This window comes from Abramis brama, assembly GCF_963993115.1.
Source record: "Abramis brama genome assembly, chromosome: 11".
Taxonomy (NCBI): domain Eukaryota; kingdom Metazoa; phylum Chordata; class Actinopteri; order Cypriniformes; family Leuciscidae; genus Abramis; species Abramis brama.
This window is the reverse complement of record NC_139973.1, coordinates 6,916,959-6,934,463: the sequence shown is the minus strand read 5'-3', so window position 1 is coordinate 6,934,463 and position 17,505 is coordinate 6,916,959. Positions and strand designations below refer to the sequence as shown.

Here is a 17,505-nt window from a genome sequence, read left to right as displayed (position 1 = left end):
CAGCCTGCCTCCTCAGAAACCTTTCTTCCCGTCAACCTCACATCCACCCCGGACTGAAGCACTCTGTCAGGGAAGGTAGACATGATAAGAGAATCTAATCTCTTCTGTTCGTTTGCCCCTTTCCTTTCATCATCTATCATTCCATCAGACAGTGAGAGGCGATTGAGGATCTGTCAGTGACAAGTCTTTCAAATCGAGGCTGTGCTCTCAGAGAATTGTGAGGGTGGAAGTGGAGAACAGACATGTAGCCTTCCTCATATCAACTAGATCAGTATTAATGATCTAATCAGAACTAACTCAATGGAACAGGACTGTGCACACAGGCACTCACGGCTAAGTCTTGTTGTAGTCTAGATTACTCTGTCAAATGTCATTGTGTATTTAGTATTAGGATTCAAGTAAAAACTATAAACTGATGTATAGATTCCATTTAAAGGGAAATTCACTTTTACATGGTGTTTGAACATAAAAGCGTGTCGGCAGTGTGTGTACACAGCCACCCTATAAAAAATGTTAAAAATCCACCCACTCCTTTTTTTTTATACCGATAAATCTTTTTTTTTATACCCACAAATCAATAAGCACTGTCTCAGAACAAGCCATTTGCAGATTCTGTACAAAGTGACGTCACTTTGCACAGGCCCTGCCCACGACTGCTGACGGACTCAGCTGTTTTAGCATAGACCCCGTCCTGAGCGAGTTGTACACTGTCTGCCATTTTCAGCACAAACTTGAATATGCACCTAATAATAGTTCACATTTATATAAGCCATGTAAAGTTGCTACAAATTACATGTTTCAAATGATAAGCCATATTTGAGGTCGATGTTTTCCTGCACATACTGTAATTACCCCAAGGACCTCCATTAACGATCTGTCCCTCACGGACTGCGTGACTTCACCATAAGTTTTTTTTTTTTTTTTTTGACTAACCGACTAATACAATTTTTGGTCGACTTAGCCTTTTCTAGTCGACTAACTATTAGTCGACTATTAAGGGGCAGCCCTAGAAAACAGATGCTTCATCTTTTGTGTGAAATACAATAAACTTCATGAAACTCATCAGTAAAGTTTTGCCCATAATTCGAACGGGTTCACAGCAACAGGCTTGCACTAATAGGTTAGTGGATAAAAGCAAGATGACAACATAAGTTATAACCATAATTAAACTGAACTATACCTGTTCTATCTCCATACAGCATATTCTCTGGCTCTGTAGGCATAATTTTCCGACTCCGGTTCAAACTGAATACTGATACTAACAGTTTCTGACATTTTCAGTGCGTGAGATTATCCTGTTTTGTTGTGTGCTGGAGCAGGAGCTCTTGAAGCTCTGCCCTCTTCTTTAAAGTTGGGGCCGGAGGCACCAGCTCATTTGCATTTAAAGGGGCACACACAAAAACGGCACGTTTTTGCTCACCCCCAAAAAGTGGCCATTTTAACCTGCTTAAAAAATTATCTGTAGGGTATTTTTAGGTAAAACTTCACATACACACCCTTGGGACATATTGTAAATATGACATAATACATCCCCTTTAAGGGGATTAAAGGAGCAGTTCACACAAAAGTGAATATTTTGTCATCATTTAGTAACCCTAATGTTGCTTTAAAAACACATTCAGTGCATGTATTCTAGGACTGCATGATTAATGGAAATAAAACCAAAAGTGTGATTTGGGAATGTTATATGCACAATTTAAGAAAGCAACATGCGGCAATCGTCTTCTCAAACTTGTATTGAAAAGCACTTATAAACCAGCTGTTGTCAGCAAAAGGGAAGCTTTACGAGCTCCCTGTGGTTTTCGTTTAACATTTGGAAATAAAGACAACCAACAAATATTGGTATTGTAATTTTAGTTGTACAATAAAAAATAAAATATATATATTTTTTTTAAAGTGCCCCTATTATGCTGTTCAGATATTACCTTTCATGCAGTGTGTAATATAGCTGTTTGTGAATGTAAAAGTTCTGCAAAGTTTTAAAGACCAAAGTGCACAAGTACAACATATAAAGTTATTGTTTCCCAAAAGAAAGAACCGACTCTGAACTGCCGAAACGAGTCACCAGTAATTCCAGTCTCACTTCTGTAACATTCATATGAAACAATGTAACATATTCGCAGAATGCCAGCCTATGAAATAGAATTCATTCTTAATTTTGGAGTTTAACAGCCATGGTTTCCATTCTCTTTCACTGTATGGAAAACATCAGTAAGGACCTTCTGCAGAAAAAACAACAACAACAACTCCTGTTGTTCTGCTCCTGTCCTGAAGATAATTGAGGGTAATGATACCTAAAATGTCCTTTTTGGATGAACAGTCCCTTTAAGAATTGGTAGGCTACTGTGCATTCTGGTCACTCAATGTTGAAACTAAGCTAAAAAAAAAACAAAAAACCCGCTGCCTCTGGTACACTGAGGTTAATCTAATTGAAGTAGTGGAAGTTATTTATGGAAATCTGCCACCTCTAATACAACACCAAAAATGAATAATGCAAAAAAAAAAAAAAGCTGAAAAAGTGACTCAGACCTGCAAGAAACAGAGCTGCATTAAGACAAGAACCGTAATCGGAAATGTTCCAGGAGCATCTGATGGAGTGCGATTTGCTAATCCAATACCTCTTGACAGCTCAGACCATTCCTGCAATCAAATGCATATTGAATCATAGTGATTTATAAATTCCATCAAAGGCTATTTTATTAACATAACACCATCTTACATGAAAATGCTTAGATGTAGTGGCTAGAAGCACTCTGCATGTATTGTATTAAGTGACAATATTACAGCGTGGCATGCGTGTATCGAAAAAAATAGCAATTTTATAATGCCAGTTTCAACGCTGGCAGTAGTAATGATCGTAATGCCAATCTGACAGTCCATGGACCATTGGTATTGTATGCTAAAGTGGCACATTGGCATTTTTAAAGGTGAGTTAGAGATGAAAGTTCTCTGATTGACATGTAGAATGTGAATGAGTTTGCTTTGACCATGACTCATAATGACCCTAAAGGCCTGTATGTGTCTGTGTATTCGGGTGAGCACATCTCTCACCCGCCCCGGCTGTCTTACCTCATGCCCACAGCATGTCTCAGGACGCCTGAAGCATATTTAGCAGGACTGTCTAGACCACAGGCACACACAAACACACACAGCAAGGACAGATACTGCAAAGTGATTTATACCACCATGTAGGTCTGCATATATAATATTCACAACTTTCAACCAATTAAAGGATATATAAATCAAATAAAGTTACATGATCCACTTATTAATTCACACAATAAATGAATAGACATTACAAAAAAATGGCTTTATAAGTCAATATATTGTTTGTCATGTAAATGTCATTTTACATACACCTATTACTGACCTATCGTTCATAGAAGATTGAGCTTTGAGAACTACCACAGAAAGTATGGCCTGCATTGCAATCAAACAGATTGACTGACTAATATAGCTGCATGATTAATCATTAAAATATCACAATATTGATTCAAACACCCACGTTGGTGCTTGGTGTTACAGAAAAAGGAATTTTCCATCACAGGTTGTCTAGCAATATGATAAAAAGATTTTTGTCTGTCTTTCTGCCCCAAAGGTGTCAAAACCAAGTCTGCAATCTAATTTTATAGCTGTAGCGCCAAGGGGTCATATTGGCCTTACTTATCCTAAAAAGGAACTTGCCCTTGCTTATCTGTTCAAACTACACTGAAAAAAATTATATGATCAATAAGTTAGCACAACATATGTTTTTACATTGCTTTAACTCATCAAAATAAGTTAAGCAATTTTCAACTTTTTTTATAGGTTATACAAGATTCAACTCATTCTTTAAGTCAGTTTAATGTAATTTAAGTTGAAAAGACTTAAACATCCAAGTTGATTGTACTTAATTTAAGGCAGCAACTTTTTTTTTTACAGTGTAATAAGTGTGCCATTTCTCCTCTTTCAGACTCAAAAACCTCTCTCTTTCTTGCATTCTCGCTCACTGCAAGAGAGCTCTTGTCCACTTTATTCTTCTTAGGCAAGAATATCTTACTCAAGAGATATAAGAAGTGATTTTTAAAGGTCCTTGCACATTGAGTCCGAAATTTTCGTATGCGTTTTTTCGTATTTGTCATTCGGTGGTCAAAATGCTTGCTACTGATGCGAAAAACGCAGAAAATCAAACCCGATCCGAATTTTTTTATGATGGACGAAAGTTTCGGAGGCAGTGTGTAAACGTGATTAACAAAACATGAGGTCATATTTATTTTTTAATGTGTGAAAATTTCGGACGCGAATTTCGGACTCAGTGTGCAAGGACCTTGACGTTTATTTTATTTTATTTTTAAATTTTAATTCAGATTATTCCAAAATATTTTACTCATTAATTGTTTTTACCATCTGCAATTAAGAAATAAAACTGATTTCTATCTGCATTTCTTCACCTGACTGATCTCCTTGCATCACTGACCCAGAGAGAGCAGTTGTGATGTATATGAAACAGCTTCCCAAGCAGTCTTTTCAACCACACAGTATCGTTATTTCTCTGTTACAAATATTCATATTATCATAGAAGAACTGGGATGACTACGGTATAACAATCAAAATAGCGCTTCAGATAACGATTGTATTGATTACAACGTTACGGCACATTTTAAAAATGTATGTTATTGAATCATTAATTTAAGAGATTTGTTAAAAAACGCTGATTCATCCAGTAATGAAACAAGTGAAGTATTTATAAATGAGTCATTGATTCATTAATTTATTCCATTTTTTAATAGACTGAAGCAATTCAAATAGTCAAAACCTTTAGTAAATTACATGTTATTTTGTTTAGTTTCCTTTGCGGAATTGTGGGAGAATCGTGTTCTGTTTGAAACCAAAAAAATTGTGATTCTAAATTTATCCAGAATCGTGCAGCTCTACTAACTCTATTAGACTGCAACAGTGATTCTACTTTTTCCAGTATATGTTTGTCACAAAATTTGATTCGAAGTAAAAGTTAATATCAGCTGTATACATCAATAAAAGCTTGCAAAAGCAGTGACCTACACTGACATTTAAAATGTTGCCTCTTTTTAAACATCTAAACATCTAGAGCTGTTTTAAATTTAGCTTATTTTGCCCTTTCAGCATGGAAACACAAACTGTCCTCAATGGTTCACAGTCAGGAAGATGTTCTCACTGGACTCAATTTTACAGTTTTGAATATATACGATTCCCTGCTACCTTAAAGCCAAATGCTAGATGGAAATGTGAGAAGAAACAAAAGGGAACTCATACTGCACAGTATACTGCCAAGTAGTAACAAACAGTAAAACAGCATAATGCTATAGATGTTTTAAACTGCAGTATGCTACATGCAACGCAATCATGGGACAATTCATTTATCATCTGTTATCATCTCAGAAATAAATGTTTTTTTGCAAAACAATTCCTAACTCTCTAGAGAGTCTGATTAAATAAGAACATTTTAAATACATTTTGAATATAAAATATGCATACCGCAGAAATAGAGAGTAGAGAATTATGTTAATAAAATAGTATGGCAGAACGCTATTCCGAAAATAGTCAGGGATTTTGACACACACAGTCTTAAACCTTTCTCTTTACAGTTAAAATGTTGAAAATATTGGCTCGTGTTACTTCAGAATACTTAAAAAATTTATTCATGTTATTAAACTTTAATGTAAATTTTGAAGAAAAAAATAAATAAAAGGAATTTTTAGCTACCCGGCATTACAAAGGAAAAGCAATTTCAGGATAATCATTCTTTTAGTGGTAGGTGTTGCTTCAAACTAGCCCTTTCAATTCTACGCCTAAAAATGTGGCTTGCAGAAGACTCTGTAGAGGTTAAAAGGTTTCCTCTTTTGGTTTACAAATGTTCACAAGAGCATGAATATATCAAGCATTATGTTTTTCAAATGTGAATCACTGCAAACTGTCTGCAAGCTTCAGTTTCTTAAGAATTCAATCACAGAAAAAGAATTCAAATCATACCCTACAACCAATGCTTCTCCACCTCATTTGCATGCATTTGTTGGCTCTGGACCAACAGACAGTGAAATAAACACAGCCAAACACACGCACACATACCACAACTAGAGTTTGCAGTTAAACCATTAAAGGAACACTCCACCCATTTGCATTAAGCTTTGCAATGTTAGAAACCCAGTCATACTATTGAATGGTCGTGCAACATTTTCTCATTTTCCCCTGAGACGAGAGAAATCTGTATTTACCTCTTTACACTTCCTCCTACAATGACGCAAAAATCGTCATTTTGCGTCATTGTAGGAGGAAGTGTAAGAGGGGGGGATTTCTGTTAAGACTACAAGCACTAGTTCCCACCCTTTCAAACCCGCCCATAGGGGGTTGGAGCTAATGCGCTAACAGACCTATCACAGATCAGTGCGAGTACGTTTGATTTCACCAGCAGAAAACATGGACGAAGAAAGCTGAGTAGTGGGGGTTACCATACACTTTTTCCCGGACATGTCCGGCCGTCGAGATCAACAAAAATGTCCGGGATTCAGCTTTTGCTTTCTGCGGTCGCCATTCATTGTTTACATGCACACCTTTTGTTTCAATCTAACTGAATTCATTCCGATTGGTGAATCTGAATGTAGTGTTTACATGAACGCTAAACAAGTGATCGGTTGATGTGCGTTTTACCATTGCTAAGAAGATTCCCGCTCCTCCGTGAGAGATACGAGACCAGTGCCTCACAGGTGTCGGTCATCAGTAATCACGCCACCGGCCTCGCGCCGTTCTCCCGCGCCCCTCAGCCTCGTCCTGCTCGCCACAGTACACATGATGAATGGCGACTGCAGAACGCAAAAGCCGAATCCCGGACATTTTGGGCGATCTCGAAATCACGGGCAAACTCGTCACGGAGACTCACTCGTAGCCTAGCCTTGCCTTGTTGTTTTCAACTGCGCTCTCTTACCGGTAGGCGTGGCTTGGGAGTGGCCTCGTAGGGCAGCGAAGCAAGTGCATTCTGGGAGTTGTTGTCTTTCATCCACATAAGCCAAAAATACATTTTCTGGCTTTTCTCAGTCTAGAAAGCTCCAAATTCAAAAATAATTTCACATTTCTTCTACATAAATGACCCATTTTAAATACACATTCATCTTTCCAGCGGTGGAATGTTCCTTTAAAAAAACTGGAGAGACAAAAAGATGTCCTATAGACAAAATCAGGACACAACAAAAAGCATAAAAGTGCTCCACATTGCATTTTTTCAATGTCAAAATATCCAATTTGTAGAAATATACTGTATACATTTTTAGGTCGACTATACAGAATGTGTCAAAATTGTGGCTCTGTCATACTTTTAAGACATTGAGGCCCAGTTTGACAGACAGGGATTAGATTAAACCAGGATTAGGCCTTAGTTCAATTAGGACAGTAGTTTGTTTTATTTAAAGGTGCCTCAGAAAAAACACTACTGGTGTGCATCTTGAGAAAAAACAATGGCATTGACATATTATAAGATATGGCAGCGCAAGTTAATTTCTGTTAAGACAGTTTAAACATGCATTTTAGTCTGGGACTAGGCTTAAGCCTTGTTTGTGAAACTGGGCAATGCCCAAAAGTCAACTTCTGGCTCAACCAATGACATAATTTTGGGGAGGTACTGTTCGTTTGTTCAAACAATGGCCGATGAGAATTGGGTGGAACTGTTCGGGGGGAAAAAAACTGCTCTGGTTTTATTTACAGTATGCACTTCCATTTCATGCCTCTAATTGCACAGAGCTTACACAAAAATAATAATATCATAATTTTAATTAATTAGAATTTATTTGCAATTAACTTTGGTATAATTAAGTCAAGTTTTAGTTTTAAGTTAGTTTTAATTAAATTTTTACTAAAATAAAAGTATTGTGGCAGCAGTTTCTTTCTACACAATCCAATGTGAATGCAAAACACCCCACATGCAAAGCATCTGTCTTCAAAATCTTTCCACAAACAGAAGCAACATGGTGTCGTCCACAGACACAGCTGCTACTGATATTCAGCACACGTTGTGAGACACGAAACGTAGCTTCACGCAGTGCAGGGATCAGAAGACCAGTAAGCAATATTATTGTACAGTTATCTTCATAACTGCTTTCACTGATACAGATTCAGATGCTAACATTTTTAGCCAAAGTCAACAAATTTTAATTCACAAACCATTATATTTTTAAAAATAGTAAGGTAGAGAATGAAAGACAAGGAAAGAAAAATGAAAGAAAGGATTACAAACTACACCGTGAGAGAGAGGCAGAAACTGAGAGACAGAATTTTAAATCGAAAGCAACACATTAGTGTGACATGGGTCTTTGGCCCGACCCGGGTCTCCTTCAGTTTTAGCCCAGTGAACCGGTGTGGCCCCCTGAGGACCTCTGTTTAAATCTTTCACACTGAGAAATCATTACGCACATTGTGCTTGAGGTGTCCCTACTGACCCCAGCACAATGACTAATAGACTGGTTTACTGAGCCTGTCTCTTTACCCCAGAGGAGAACAAGAGAGAGAGAGGAAAAAAATAACCATGTTATATCTCAGTAGATTAGTCCCAGTGACAATTACATATTCAACACCCTCCTTAAGTCTCTTTCACACACACACACACACACACACACACACACACACACACACACACACAGACCGATGAATTCCACCAGCATGAAAATACAAACTAGCATAATTATACCTTGAAAGCATTGCACAAGCTGCTTTGAAAAGTCTGTCAAATGCATATATGCAAATGTGAAACTGTGACATTCATCTATCTATACATCTGTACTGAATCTGTCCATTTGTTTTTACATATTCATGTTTTCAATATTGTCTTGAGAAATCTGATTTCAGATAACCTCCTGGATGACAGTGATGGCATTTGCTAGAGATTACTAGCTGTACGCTCCAAAGACATCTGACATTGGCAATCTTATAAAAGCACATTATCTTTAATGGACAAGAAACAGTTTCCTCTGCATGTTACCTTGAGTTGCAATGGTGCTATCCAACTATCTGTCTACACAAGTGATATGAATGAATTGTTTTTATAACCTCTGCTTTATCCAGTCTATCATTTTTACCGCCCACATCACCTCATTTCTTGAAGGTCGACAGACAGTCCATCATCAGCTCTCGTCAAGAGCACGATCACACGTCTCATCTTCAGACAGTAGTGTCACGTAAAGACTGCAAGGCTCAATATGCTTCATGTCAACAATTTAGTGCTAGTAATTGTAAGACTGCAAAAACTGGAAGAGAGAACAAAGGAAATTAACATTTGAACTCACTCTTGTGCACCATTCGAGATGCAAGTCTCACCTCAGAATCATCCTAATCTCTTTTCCTCTTCCCCCATTCCTTCTCTCTCATGCTGAGATCACCAAAATTCACCCAAGAATCTATATGGTTTAATGTGAATAATTATCATACAGTATTATACATGTTTGGTATCATTTGAAATGTCTCAGTGCGACTGGTACAAAGCTCTCATTCCCAAAGAAGACAAACAAAAGGTAATAAAGTTTTTAAGAGTTTAGAGATAACTTGCACACAAAGGAGGATGGCTCTCCCAGGCAAATGGCCTCCTGCTCTCAAAAGGTGTAAACTCTGAATGCAAATTCCCATTGTTAGCAAATGATTCCATGTGAAAGGAGTTTCTGTCTTGGTCTGGGTATATAATGAATTGCAACAAGAGGCTTGGGGCGATTTGTTGCTCAAATTAGCCTGTGATGCTGAGAGTGGCCGAGACGCTCAGCATCATGTATTTTCTGATGTCAGGTTCGCAGAGCATTTGATGTTTTGTATTTATTATCTTTGAACTGATTATGAAATTGGCATGATACATTTACCTGACATAATAAATTGTTACATTTGATTTTATTCCAACTGACTCTTAAATTGTTTTCCCAAGTAGATTAAACAGATTTGTATGTTCCCGCAAGTTTTGCATCAGATTAGTGATGACTAATATTTGCCATCGATTCAAGTGTACTCGGTTTGCAAAGACAAGAAGTGAATTTCCATTTAGAACAGCAAATGCTGCTTGACCAATCTAAATTTGGTCTTACCTCTGTTCTAATTTAATGTTACTTTAGATAAGTGTAAGTGGGAAACCACGGCATGGCCAATCCAAAGCTATTATAAGAGAAGTAATGTTGGTCAGCTTATATCTGTAATAGTGGCCATACCTCTACTGAAGTAAACGTTAAGTTAAATTCAAGTGAATGCAATTCCATGGGGGCTATACCAAAGTGTAAACGTGAATGTGACCAATCTCAGGTATACAGCAATTACCTCTGTTTGGTGACCAAAACTGATGAGCTTGTGAATGTGAGACCCACGTTAAACAGAAGACGTGAGGACTTCTGAGTGACATAGTTTCATAATCTGAACGGGTTAAATATAATTAAAGAATTAAAGAATAATCAAACATTGCTCACTTTTAATGATGCTCAGATATCATTAAAACCTTTTTCATTTATGGAGTCAGATGAAATAACGAGGTAATACATATGAGAAAATGTATTTCATTTAATCTTGTTGTGTTGCGTAAAAGGAAAGACAGTAACATGCTAAAACCTTCACCCGTCCTACCGGAAACCCCCATTTGGACCGCTAGACGGGCTTACATAATAAACATTGATTTTCACTTAGTCTTTGATGAAAATCTTTGGAGAGAGGCATCACTCCATATATCATGTTTTTATATTTAATATGCTGATAGCTTGACAATGGGAAGGACTGTGTGAACGCGGTCATCTTACCTTTCTCAGGATCTTTACATTCACATATGTTTAAGGTAAAACTCACTCTTAACTTCAACAGAACATCATTATCTAATCAAATGGACAAATTCAAACATCTGCAAGAGCGTCAATCTCATTCTCAATCTAAACCTTTCTATAGCAATTAAAAGGAATTCCAAGTCAATCTTTTGGAGGAGATGAATCTGTCGGTCTAAAAACATTTTTAGTATTATGTTTCATTTATTATGTTTAATAAATTACGTTTAACATCCTGAAGGCCAACAAATTGACTCGTCTAAGGTGATTCAACAAAATATTACAACATGACCTACAGGCTCAAGACTTAAACTCCTTTGATTTATTTCCAGAGGCACTGGGAATCAGAGTGGAATTCAAAGCAATCCCTGCTGGAAAGGCAGGCCAGGATCCTGGAAATCAGAAGGTACAGTATGGCACAACTGACCCAGATAAAAGCAACTGATCTATCTGTATGAAAGGAAAATCAGTTGGAGCGCACTTTAACATTTAACATTTCAAACATGTTTTTTATTAATAATCCCAGTCAGATTTTTATCATCGGATTTTTATCCACTTTATATCATCTCATTTTTATCATCAAATTGTTATATTCACAATTTAAAGTTTGAAAATCCTACTGTTAACCAATAACGTTTTTTTTCTCCAGATTCTCCAGATAAATGCCTTCTGGTTTTTCCAAAAACTTTTATAATTCATTCATTATCAGATTTTTATAATGCATTCATTATCAGATTTTTATAATGCATTACATTTGTGCTAGACATGCTTGAAATGTTATACCATAGGTAAGTTATTAATAAAATATTTAAAATGCACATTTTTATTGTTGTACAGAAGTATGTAGTCTAGGAACTTTTTAGTCCTTAGCCAAAAATATACAATAATTAAAAACTGCTTCCGATTATTGGTTATCGGGCAGAAAAATAATCTGTATTGCAACAGCCGCTAAAGAACAATAGTGGTCGATCTCTCCTTATAATGTTAGAATGTTGATCTTTTATGGTGTCACTGAAACATTTGCATACTGAATTACAATTTGGCTGCATCCAAAATCGCAGACTTTCCTATATAGTCGACGAAAAACAGTATATGTGACCCTGGATCACAAAACCGGTCAAGTAGCACGGGTATATTTGTGGCAATAGCCAACAATACATGGGTCAAAATGATCGATTTTTCTTTTATGCCAAAAATCATTAGGATATTAAGTAAAGATCACGTTCCATGAAGATATTTTGTAAATTTCCTACCTTAAATATATAAAACATTTATTTTTGTGAGTGAATGCAGCACAATCGCACTCTCTCTTCCAATCCCTCTCTCCACAGAATGCACACTCTCATTGGCCTTGATTGCCTTTGATAAAAAAATACTTGCTGCCTGATGCTTTCAACACATCCTTTCCATGTCCTTGTCCCAAACTATTTTTTTTAAATGTCAACAGGGTCTAAACTAAAGGTGTGTTTATTTGAATAAGCACCAATAGGTTCAAATAGAAGTGGACCGTATCTACAGGGTGGGCCATTTATATGGATACACCGTAATAACATGGGAATGGTTGGTGATATTAAAGTCCTGTTTGTGGCACATTAGTATATGTGAGGGGGCAAACTCCTCAAGATGGGTGGTGTGTACTAATATATACTAATGTGCCACAAACAGGACTTTAATATCACCAACCATTCCCATGTTATTACGGTGTATCCATATAAATGGCCCACCCTGTATATTGATTGCATCATCCTCATCTTACATAAACCAGTTTTAACCAGTGTTAAACCAGTGTTTCGTTAAACACACCACTCTGGCATGATCTTAATAAGTCATCAAATATTTTATTTTATATAAAATTAGAAGAACTTTTCCAGTACACTGAATGTATGCATAAAAAAAAATGTCCACCTATTTCAACTTAAAAACTTATGTTCAGTTGCTGCCTTAAATTTTTCAAGTTAAAGTCATTTCAACTTAAATTATAATAAACTGACAATATATATATATATATATATATATATATATATATATATATATATATATACACACACACACACACACACACACACACATATATATATATATAATTAAATAGTTGAATCTTGTATAACTAATAAAAAAGTTGAAATTGCTTAATTTATTTTGATGAGTTAAAGTAATGTAAAAACATATGTTGCCAATGCCATGACAACACTACATTGACAATAAATGACTTGTTCCTGAAATATACACGCTAAATAAGTTAAATATAGCATGTGCTATGACAAACGTGGATTTTAACAGAAATTAATAAGATTAATTTGTTCCAGGGCTCAAGTAGCTGTGTTACTGTTGCGTTAATTTTTTTGTTTTGTTGAGCCAACATATTATTTTTTAAAGGTTTATTCTGTATTAGTATTAACATTTTAACTTTTGTTGTCACTTTCCAAATGTCACTGTTCAAAGTTTAACATCAAATGTAATCTAATCAATATGCCTCTATACTGTATTTAAATCAAATATATACACTTTCTGCAATACTTCATACAGTAGCTAAATCATTGATTAGTTAAAGTAAATAAAGCACATCATATTGATGTAAATTGATTGATGTCAAAATAGACTGATGAATTCACACTGACATCACATTGCAAAAACAAAACAAAAAAAAGATCACATTTATTCCCATTAATGGACAGTATTTTTTATTGCATGAGGCTGATTTTGAGTAGACAGCATTCAGGTTCACTCATAGAAACCCTTCCTCATAGATTCTGCTCAGTTATCGTTCAGCTTATCTATCTTTGCCCTTTCACCCATTTATTTCTCGTCTATAACCAGGCCTAAAACCTACAACAGCATTGAACTTTTAGCCTTGGCCAGCAGCTACTCTGAACGGTCAATACTCCTCCACTCGCTCTGACTAATCTAATAGTGTTATTTTTCTGTAGTGGAAAGTGCTGCGGGGTCATTAGACTTGTGAGATGGGGAAAAAGCCAACAATCAGCAAATAGCTGCAGGAACTCTTGCCCTCCGTGGCATCTCGACAGCTGTCCACCACTTTAAATGGACGGACCGCAGAATAATGTTAGCCACAGGCAGGGTGTAGAGAAAGAGTGCAAGGAAAGAAACAGGAGGGAGGACTGGAGGAGCAGACGATGAAAGAGTGTGAGCAAGAGAGAGATGGAGAAGGTGAGAGAGCGAGGGAGAGAGAGGAATGGTGGAGGCAGATAAGAGACACTGAGGAGACACAAGGGAGGGTGAACAGGGGCGATAAAGGGGTGGAAGAACCAGGGATTGGACAAACACCAATCGTATGTCTCACTACATGCAGACTCAAGTAAGATTCGGTCACTTCTTATAGTTACACATTAGAAGAAAAGCTATAGTGACAGTGCTCAGAACAGCTCACTGACATACTTTTAGATTGGATTTTTGAAATGTTATGTTATACTCACCCTCAATTTGTTTCAAACCTGTATGAATTTCTTTCTTCTGCTGAACACAAAAGAAGATATTCTGAAGAATGTTGGTAACCAAACAGTTGATATACCCCATTGACTTTCATAGTAGGGAAAAAAAAATATGTGTAAGTGATGACAAAATGTTCATTTTTGGGTGAATTATCCCTTAAATACTGAATATGCCCCAAAATGCAATGAATATGAATTGGTTTACACCTCGAAATAATTTTTAAAGGAATTACTTCTAATCACCCAAATTTTAAAAGAATCGCATTCCAAACCCAATTTTTCTTCTTTCTTCTGTTTCGTCAGGGTCCAGAAAAACACACAAAAAGCACCAGAAAAGTAGTCTATAATCCACTGTAATTCAAGCCTTTTGAACTCACATTGCTTTGTCTGAGAAAGAGGCATTCAATGTAGGATTTAGGCCTAAAGTCTTCTTCCTCATTGGTCCCGAAACTCATTTGTGCTCGAGTTCAATTCAAAACAAGCAAATGCATCACGATCTGTCAAGGGAAATGTGAGAACTAATGATGTTTGACATCACTTTGACAATCATACTATGGAACTTTTATTTTTGGAACTTGACAGCACAACTCACTTTTATTATATATGGAAAAAAAGCAGTTCAGACATTTTGCAAAACATCCAACTGTGTGATCCACGAAAGCAAGACAGGTTTGGAACAACATGAGGGGGAGAAAATAATCAATACTATTCCTTTAACTCAATGGGATAAGCATCATCACAGCTTGAACCCTTCTAATAAAGCAGAGATGCTGAACACACCTGACTGAATCACAATGACAGGCTCAAAACAGCAAGTTTCCTTCTGAGCGCTTCTCTCACAATTCCTCTCATCTCTGTACACAAAAAAAGCAGCATTGTTCATTTTTACTGGCAAGCTAGCTTCTGAAATATTTTACTTCACATACCAGCAACAACCAACCGAGTGTCCGAGTTAAATTATAAGGAAAGACAAAATAAAGCTCCAAATAAAAGACTTGTCAATGAATATTTGAGCCTAACCTGACAGGTTGATGACATGCAGGCAGCACAACAGTTCATTCACATAACATATATAACACATAGCTCGTTTAAATTCAACTGCTCCAGCGTGGTGTTAAGGATAAGACAAAAAACTTTAACATCATTGCAGAAAATATGCATAAAGCATCATAAAGTGATGTGGCTTACCGTCAGGTATGTGGAATCTCACTCAGATGATGCTGGGACAGGTGTAAGTGTTCGAGGCAAGGTTGGTTGATGTACCTAATGGCTGCTGTGCGAAATAGTGCTAAAATAGCGAAATTGTAAGGTTTGAGAAAAAAAAATGAACGGATGCCCAGGTTTGTTAGTGAACTGCAGTGTAAATAAACCAAATATGTTTGAGCTCTGTGCACTCAGAGATGCCAATGAGGAGTGAATGCGGAGCGTTTCCTCTTTCAAAGAATCAAGCCGAGGCTACAGTACGGAATGCCTGAGTCACGTGATCGTCACTCCTCACTCTCTCACCGCGCGCGGGCAACACAATGAACACATTTTCCTTTCTGCTGAAGATTTTCATATATGCTCTGGGAATGTTTTATTGATTATTTAAAAAAATTAAAAAAATAAAAAAGTCTTTGTAAAATGTTTATTATTTTATTTTTTCTTAATCTTACATTAATTACCTGAGATATTTGTACATTTGAAATGTATTTGTCACATTGCATTTCGGTTTTTTTTTTTAGTTAAAAAGCATACAGATTATTAAAAAATAATTATAAACTTGGAGAGTAGTCACAGCAGAAAATACAGTGTCCCTACATATGGGTCAATTAGGAAACTTTTTTTCTATCTTTAAAATGCTGTTCATAAAATGTTCATAGCAATTTAATATAGACTATGTATATTGTTTGTGGGGCTAAAAGTACAAATGGTCTTGGTGGTATAAATGACTGGAGATTGTAAAAAAGAAAAGAATCACACAAAAAAAGCAATTTTGTTTTTAAATATGCAGTCATGTGGCCAACATGCAGGAAGCCATTTTGCTGTCATTTGAGAGGAAAACTATAAATGACCCCTTTAGACCTCCAAAATTCTGTCAGGGTTAAATTAAGTTTCAAAAAATAAATAAATAATTATATTTTGAATTGTTATTAACTAATGAACATGAAAATAATCATTAATGATTAAGTTACGTTTACATTCTGTATTCAAGGTGCAGTATTTGAGTAAATTTATATTCAAGGAAAGTATTTGAGTAGTTTTTTCTTGACAGTTACACCATTTGACCTTTTTGTTAAAAGTCATTAAATCAAGATTTATGTTGAAAATTGAAGACACTTTTGATTTTAATGTATGAAACCAAAATGAATGCAAAGATATAAAGATTTTCAAGTGTGTGGACAAGTATAGGCTTATAATGAACTCATCTAATAAAATAAAATATCTGGATTTTTTTGTTCCTGAAACCTTTCAAATGAAATTACACATATCCCATATGCTAGAAATAACTATAGCTCACAGTTCTCTCATTACAATGTGCATATTTTCAAACAAGAACCATTTATAGTTCATTCTCATAGTCACTAACACATTTTTACCATGACCCATGAGGAAACAACTCACTCTGGTCTGATGTATAATTATGTTCTCACCAACTACTCGTGGTCCATCGAGCAACAGCTAAGAGGCTGTTAACTACCGCACACAGAAACCCATTATTAATGGCATTGCAGTTGTCATCTCTGCCTGAAATGTCAGTCGCTGCATGTACAACACACTTTTTCCATAGAAATTGGAGTCCCTGTGTGCAAAAGAATTTGCTGCTGACTGTTTCTTTGTCTGTTAAACACATGTAAAAGAGCCTCCGGCAATGAAATCTCTGCTCATGTTGTGGCACCAATTAACAAGCTTTACTGCCAGCCTAATTGAAGCATAATCACTAGGTTTGTTCAGTTCAGGGTAAATTTAAAACCAACACGTGAGAAAATGAACAAAGTTAATGCATGCCACAATTAACATTTGTAATACTTTAATGTGTGCACCATTGTCCAGTTGTGCAGCCGGCTCAGGAAAAATAGCACCCCGGTTTCTGTTTTGCCTCATTTGCATTTGTTAGTTTTCAAGCATGTGTATTTTTAGTGTTTGCTTACATTTTGTAGATATAGCTGTGTTGAGGATCCAACAAAGAACTGAAAGCGTCCCCGAAACCGACCATCCATCTGAACAACTGGCAATAATAAACACATATTTTCTTTCACAATCTGTGAGTTTTTGTATCTCTTTGGCAGTCTGCCACC

The 17,505-nt window shown here is 36.2% G+C and overlaps 1 protein-coding gene across 5 annotated transcripts in view; it reads right to left on the bottom strand.

Moving 5' to 3' along the window:
* Positions 1-15,696, bottom strand: part of rap1gapb (RAP1 GTPase activating protein b) — a 94,853-nt gene extending 79,157 nt beyond the window's left edge. The window contains exon 1 of one of the 5 annotated variants that reach the window (XM_084127726.1): positions 15,416-15,696. Coding sequence is in view for 4 of the 5 variants with exons in the window: in XM_084127734.1 (XP_083983860.1) it covers positions 9,090-9,157 (68 nt within the window). In the remaining variant the exon portion in view is untranslated. Of the gene's footprint in view, positions 1-9,089; positions 9,241-15,415 lie in introns of those variants that run through there. The other 4 variants (XM_084127734.1, XM_084127728.1, XM_084127733.1 and 1 more) reach the window with 4 other exon arrangements.
* Positions 15,697-17,505: the final 1,809 nt, after the last annotated feature.